The 7,500-nt window shown below is 38.4% G+C and overlaps 1 protein-coding gene across 1 annotated transcript in view; it reads left to right on the forward strand.

Moving 5' to 3' along the window:
- Nucleotides 1-7,500, forward strand: part of LOC122246760 (zinc finger protein basonuclin-2) — a 146,037-nt gene that overhangs the window by 16 nt on the left and 138,521 nt on the right. Inside the window, exon 1 of the mRNA XM_043005514.2 lies at nt 1-590. This exon is cut by the window's left edge and continues 16 nt beyond it. Coding sequence (XP_042861448.2) covers nt 527-590 — 64 coding nt within the window. The 5' untranslated portion in view covers nt 1-526. The remainder of the gene's footprint in view (nt 591-7,500) is intronic.

Consider the following 7,500-nt stretch of genomic DNA (forward strand, 5'->3'; position numbering starts at 1 on the left):
TGACCTAAGACGTTGTGCACGACGGACGCAGCGGTGTACTGTTGGTGTGCACGTGGGTGTGGGGAGAAAAGTGTTGTGACAGGCCGTGCACACGTCGAAGGGTCCGTGCACTGAGTGTTTTGAGTGTCACCAAGAGGCGGAGTTAGCGGCAGGCTCTGAGCAACCAGGTGGCGCGTGTACACCGACCGCTACGAAGTCAGTTCCTCGCTCCGCGTTACCTGGCAAACTCCAGCTTTGCCAACGAGGACGACAGAGTCTCTCTCTCTCTCTCGCTCTCCACTCTACCTTTCGCCACTCCGCTGTGTTTCGATCCAAGGATTATCGCGAGCTTTTGACCTGGAGAGCTTGTTGTTGTGTGACCCTCCTAGGGGAGCCTGTGATGCGAGGCAGTGACACGGCCTTGCTATGAGAAGTGTTGGTGACCGAGTGTGTGTTTCACGCCACGAGCGACAGTGACACTGATCGGGAAATGTGACGAGTACAAGGGAGTGACAATCGGCGCACCTCTTCCCTCTCGTCCTCAAACATGTTGGGGGTGGAATCCAAACCCAATGACACAGACAGATTCAAGTCGGATAGCCATGAAAAAGGTAAGTGTTCCGTCGTCGCAGGGGGATAGGAGAGGGGCTAGGAGGAGGAAGAGGAGGAGGAGAAGGAGGAGAAGGAGAAGGAGGAAGAAGAGAGAAGGCCGCTCAGAGTGTTGTAGCCTGGACGGAGAAACGAACGGATATTGGTGATCGTGTAGGTGGCTTGGGGGTAGGGGAGGGGGAGGGGAGGGAGGAGGGGGAGGGGGGAGCTCGTCCAACACACATACCTGAGTTCGGAATTAGCGGCGACACGCACTTTCGCCCGTCGTCTGTCGTCTGGTATCTGCGCGACCGTCTCTCGTGGTGGAAGCTAAGTCGTTCTTCGCTCGGGGACGCACTGACGTCCTTTAAGGCGAGCGTATGTCGGGGGCGGCCGAAACCCACACGACACAAGTACGCCGTTGGACACCTCGGCGGACGGAGGTGACACACGGCGGGGGGGGTGGGGAGGGGGGATCATATGACACACTACGGACTCCTGCAACAAAGGTGATCCGACAGACACAGTCCCTCGTCAGTCAGGCGATCTTTTCTTTCCTCTTCCTTCCTTCCTCTCTCTCCCCTCCTGTGGCCGCCCTTTCGCGACACCTCTTCCTTCTCCTCTCCCCCTTCCACACCCCCTTTGGACACATCTTTAAGGATCTAGGATTTGCTACTTCGGGAACAGGACGCGACGGGAACCACATTCCAGGTGACACTCGAAGCAATTAGTGACCGCGAGATAATTGGCATTATGCAGCTAACTAGCGGCTTGATGGGAGCTTGTCAACCGACGTGTCATTATCGACAAAAATGAGATGGTTAATGTCCAACTTTCGGGTTTATAAAGAGGGAGGGAAAAAATAGACTTGGGATATTATAGTGCAATTATCTCATACCTCGGCTTAGGACCTTAAGATAATGTGTCTTCTGGAGTGAATGGTGCTATGTTTTAAGGATGTAATATCGTGTGATGTATGATATTGCAGAGGTGTTGAAATGATCAGGCAAGATTTCCTTCCGGGGAGACACTGTTGAATTGAATTTAAAACGAGAAGAAAAGATTGTTTCAAAAGCCGTGGAATTATTGTTTTTTTTTTATTTTCTCTCATAATTTTCCTCACGGCTAAAAGTTTATATAACTTATTCTCATACAAGATTAAGCGAAATATATATCACTGAAGTTGGGGAAAAAAAAAAAATATATATATATATTACTAAATTGGTGATGTTATAGGATATAGCCACCAACTGTCGAAATATTTTAGGATTTTATAAATAAGGAAATTTAAAATAATTTCATCCAAATAAGGCGTCTTAGGGAACAGACTGTCTTGAAATATGTGTGACGGACATCTTTGATAGATATATTAATACAAAAAAATTGAATTGTTTTTGTACATTTAAGTGGCACAGGAAACAAAAATTCCTGATACTTTGAGATATTATATAACATTAGATTAAAGCCCGGAATGGTCTTTAGTGGTGTAGATTGAAATGATAATGAATTTTTACCGTGATCAAATTTTACAGTGAGAATTCCATCATATTATTTTTCACTATTACTGTATCTATCTGTATATATATTTTTTTTCTTTATGAATTCAAAGTTCATTAGAATTATTAGTGTTAGTTTCTGCTTTTTAGTTTTCTTACTTTATTTATTATTTTTTTTTTTTTTATATTTTGTATCTCAGTTTGATTGTATTTAACCGATTTATTTTATTGAAATACAAAATACAAAATAAATAAAAAAGAGAGAAAAAAATAATGAAGTTGATATTTCTCAACTCTGTAATATGAGAACTACTGTGCTTACCGGAGTGTCAATTTTATTCCACTGGGCAAAATAGATATGTGTGTATATACAAGTGTTCTTTACGATATATCATTATTGTGATAACACTTTCCACCATATATATATATATATATATAAAGATAAGACAAAATTTAAAAAATATATATATATCTTAGATCATACCCCCACTCCCCTCTCTCCGAAATTATATAAAAGAAGAAGAAGAAGAAGAAAAAAGAATATGATTGCAGTTTTGTCCCGCTTAACTGAACCCCCAGATTTCACACTCTAGTTTCGAAATCCCTATAACTGGGAGATGTCACTGCAGGTCAAGAAATCTCCCCGTAATCTGACAGGGGATTATAAGGCGTGCAATTTGGGAATAGAGGCCCTGCAATAGTCTGTAAATCTCTCTCTCTTTCTCTCTCTCTTTTTTTTTTTATCTTTCTCTCTGTCTATCTATCTCTCTCTTTCTGTCTCTGTCTTGCTCAATCGCTCACTTTCTCTATTTTATTTTATTTCTCTTTCCCTTTTTTTTTTTTTTTTTGTTGTTGTTATCTAGACGCACATACACACACACACACACACACACACACACACACACACACACACACACACACACACACACACACACACACACACACAAACACACACACACACATTTCGCGAATAGTTTTCTTGCTAGATCTTCATTTTTGGAATTCCATTTTTATTGTATTTACTTATCGGTGTATCATGATATTTTTCTGATAATGTTCCATGTTTATGTAAAAGGATATGAATTTAATTTTGATTATCTTAAAATCATGGCAATCAGAATTTATTCGTCTGGAAAGATTAAAGTAATTACAATAATTCTTAATGGTGTTAATATTAACATTGATATTGATAGTGATAATCATAATAATGAGAGTGATCGTGTTAATAATGTTAACAATATTTATCATAATTAATAAGAGTAATGATACGATGGTAGTAATGATAATAATAATAATAGTGACAATAAGAGTAATGGGAATGATAATAATAGTAATGATAATCATAATAACTAATAATTATAATGAAAATTATAACAGTAATATTATTAATGATTATGATGCTGGTGATGATAACAGTAATAATGACAATAACAAAAATAACAGAATGATGATCACAATAATAATAATAATAACAACGATAATAAGAACAGCAATAACAATTCCAATAATAAAAAAAAATAATAATAATCACAAAAATAATAACGACACTACAAACAATAATAAAGATAATAATATAGACTTCGGCATCCAAAAAAAAAAACAAAAAAAAAACGAAGAAATCACATCCCAACAAGACGAATATTTTCGCTTTCATCCCATTTTCCATTATTTTTCATCATCATCCTTCTGTTATTCAACTAATCGAGGGTGTTGACAGCAGTTATAATTATTACGCAGCCGATTTGTTAGCGGCTTAAGAGTCCTATTATATTCAGCCTCCTTCTCGTAATAGTTCTTCGGTGAGTCAGCTATTACCGACTGCAATATGAGCTCGAGACTTTTGGATCGCTGAAGTCCTGAGGAAGAGGGCGCCGCGTTTCAGAGGAGAGAGAGAGAGATTGAGATTGAGAGAAAGAGAGAGAGGGAGGGAGAGGGAGGGAAAGAGAGAGAAAGAGAGAGAGAGAGAGAGAGGGAGGGAGGGAGAAAGAGAGAGATAGGGAAAGAGAGAGAGAGATGGAGAGAGAGAGAGATTGAGAGAGAGAGAGAGGGAGATGGAGAGAGAGAGAGATTGAGAGAGGGAGAGAGATAGGTTAGGTGAGGGGAAATTGGCATTGCGATAGCGGAAATTCTGGACGAGAGATTGATTCAAAAAAAGGAAAATATATTTTTTTTCTTCTTGAATTATGTCAACGAGATCTATCTCTCTTTTTTTGGGGAGGTATTATTTATCTGTTATCTCTCTCTTCCTCTCCCTCATTCTCTCTCTTTCTCCCTTTCTCCCACTCCCTCTCTCCCTCCTTCCCTCCCTCTCTCTCCCTCTATCTCTCCCTCCCTCCCTCATTCTCTCTTTCCCTCCCTCACCCTCTCTCTCCACCCCTCCATCTCCCTCTCCCTCCCTCTCTCCCATTCTCCCTCTCTCCCTCCGCCAAAGAACCCTCGAGGGGGCCCGCAAAAGGGGAGCTTCGTCAGCATTGAGATTCTTACTTGCAGCCACGCCGATGCTAGGTCGCCATCATCATCCCGACGCTCTCAGATCTCGCTCGCTCTAGCTGGCGGAGGATGCTGCTATTCTGTGACGTTTGGCTTAATGCTGTATCTATTTTTTATTCTTATTTATTATTATTATTATTATTATTATTTTTTATTTTATTTTTTAATTAATTAATTTACTCATTTATTTTTTTGATAAACGAGTAGTCTTTTTGACTGTCGATTTTTTTTTTCTGGTGGTTTGTTTTATTTTTGATGATGGGTTGTGTTGGGGGGGTTCTGATATATATATATATATATATATATATATATATATATATATATATATATATATATATATATATTATATATATATATATATATATATATATTTATATATATATATATATATATATATATATATATATATTCTTTCTCTCTCGTTCTGTGAATATTGTTGTTTTGTTTTAACGGTATTGGAGGTTTTCTCACGGTGTTGATATCCGGAATTTATGATTTAACCGTTGTTGGACAATAAATAAATGTACGTTATATCTATCTATATCTATATATATATATATATATATAATATATATATATATATTTATATATGTTAATTTATATATATGTACATATGTATGTAGTATATATATACATATATATTATGCATTTATATATGATATATAAATATATATATATATATATATATATATATATATATATATATATCGCATACATTTGTTGATATATATCTGAAGTTACACACATAACGTGATCTGTTTGGATCCGATAACAGAAATGATTTACATTCAAAGTGTGATGGTCGAGACACTTGCCACCTTATTGGTTCCTCGCCATTCGCAATTGTATCGCACTTTCGACCAACATTGATGATAATGACACCGAGGCTAGTGCCAAGAACCAAGAACCTGACTTAGAGAACCCGTATTGGAACCAGCATTCAAATCTCCTTGTTAAAAAAAAACGGCAAAACGACACCAAAGTTTTAAAAAAAGATGACCCCCTCAAAACGAATCGAAATAAATACGTTTGTCGGATTTGAATCGCGATTCACAAAACAACCACAAAAGAGAGAGAGAAAAAAAAGAAAAGAAAATAGAACAAATGGAAAACAGAGAGATAGAAAAAAAATAAAATAGAACAAATGGAAAACAGAGAGAGAGAAAAAAAAATAAAATAGAACAAATGGAAAACAGAGAAAAAAAATAAAATTAGAACAAATGGAAAACAGAGAGAAAAAAAAATAAAATAGAACAAATGGAAAAACAAAGAGAGAGAAAAAAAAAAGAAGAATAAGCAGAAAGGAAATATCTAAACGTCGAGATAAATCATAAAAAAAAGAAAGGCCTAAAACAGTCTCCACGCAAAACGACTCTTCCACCAATGACCAGTGGTGGAAAAAATGAGTAAGATATATCTTTCCCCCCAATCACAAGTCTCCTGGGACGAGCCAATCGCATATTTACAACGAGCCTGAGTCATTAGGGTCTTAAGTGAAAGACCAATTAGCGCATTCCTAAGGGGTCTTGTTGTGGCTCTCGTAACTACCCTTGCCTCTTTTGCCTACGAGACGGCGGGCGGGCGGGTGGGCGGCGGGCGGGCGGGCCTCCTGAAGGTGCAAGACGGGAAGGTCTGTCCTGTCGGAGGCTTCTGGGTTTCCTCCAGGTTCTCTTGGACTCTTGGTGGGAGTCTTGTGTGGAGGGTGAGATGAAGAGGGGTTGGATTTTAGGGGGTTTATTTTATTATTATTATTATTATTATTTTTTATTATTATTATTATTATTATTATTTCTCTGTCTGTCTTTTGCCCTTACTCTTTCATCTCCTATCTCTTTCCCTCCCTCTTTACTTCTCTCCCTTCTTCCCTCTCTCTGTGTCTCTCTCTCTCTTTACTTCTCTCCCTTCCTCTCTCTCTCTCTCTCTCTCTCTCTCTCTCTCTCTCTCTCTCTCTCTCTCTCTCTCTCTCTCTCTCTCTCTCTCTCTCTCTCTCTCTCCATTTCTACGTCTCCCGGGCATTAAGATCTCTGATGAGTTTCCTCCTCCACCCGGAGACCAAGTTGCCGAAATGCATGTCATTTTTTCGTCGAGCTGAGGATGAAGAGTAGAAGGAGTTAGGGGGGTGGGGGTGGGGAAGGGGAAGGGGAAGGGGAGGAGAGGGAAGGGGGGATAGGTGCTGTGGGTGTGTTATTTACATGGAAATATGAGTTTTGTGTGTGTGTGTGTGTGTGTTTTTAAGTTTGATTTCGCAAGAGTTTCGTCCGGAGAAGCTGCACTTTCACACATATGTTCGAAGCTGTGGGTGTTGTGATGGAATTTAAATAGATGAATGTATGTATTTATATCTATTTTTTTATCTATGCATCGCGCGTTCTGAAACAGAGAGGCGGTTCCTACATCTCATTTTTTTACATCTATATTATTCCACAACATTTATATAGTTTCCTTACCAAAACCATTGGGAAAAATATAAATATATAACCACAACATTTATACAGTTTATTTACCAAAACCCACCTGAAAAAAATATAAAACCACAACATCTATACAATTTCCTTACCAAAACCACCAGGAAAAAAATATATATATAACAACACATACAAACATAAAACACAAAATTCCCACAATAACGAAAACAACGATTAAATTCACGTTAACTCCATATATGTATCCCAAGGATTTAATACACATTGAGGAGAGAAATTTCGAATAAAGACTTTGATAGCTTCGGTCACCTTTGAATGACTGGGTATTCTTTCGCGTGTGAGATGCTCTGATAACTCTCTGTTGAGTTGCACGTTTGAGTGTTGCAAAGATGTAAACACTTAAATATGTCTACTTCTTGCTTGTGTCTCCTTTCTCTCTTTCTGTCTGTCTCTTTCTTTCTATCTTTCTCTTTCTCTCTCTCTCTCTCTCTCTCTGTGTGTCTGTCTCTCTCTCTCTCTCTCTC

The sequence above is a fragment of the Penaeus japonicus genome, unplaced genomic scaffold (genome assembly GCF_977035675.1).
Source record: "Penaeus japonicus unplaced genomic scaffold, GWHDUDI00000001_assembly GWHDUDI00000021, whole genome shotgun sequence".
Classification (NCBI taxonomy): Eukaryota; Metazoa; Arthropoda; class Malacostraca; order Decapoda; family Penaeidae; genus Penaeus; species Penaeus japonicus.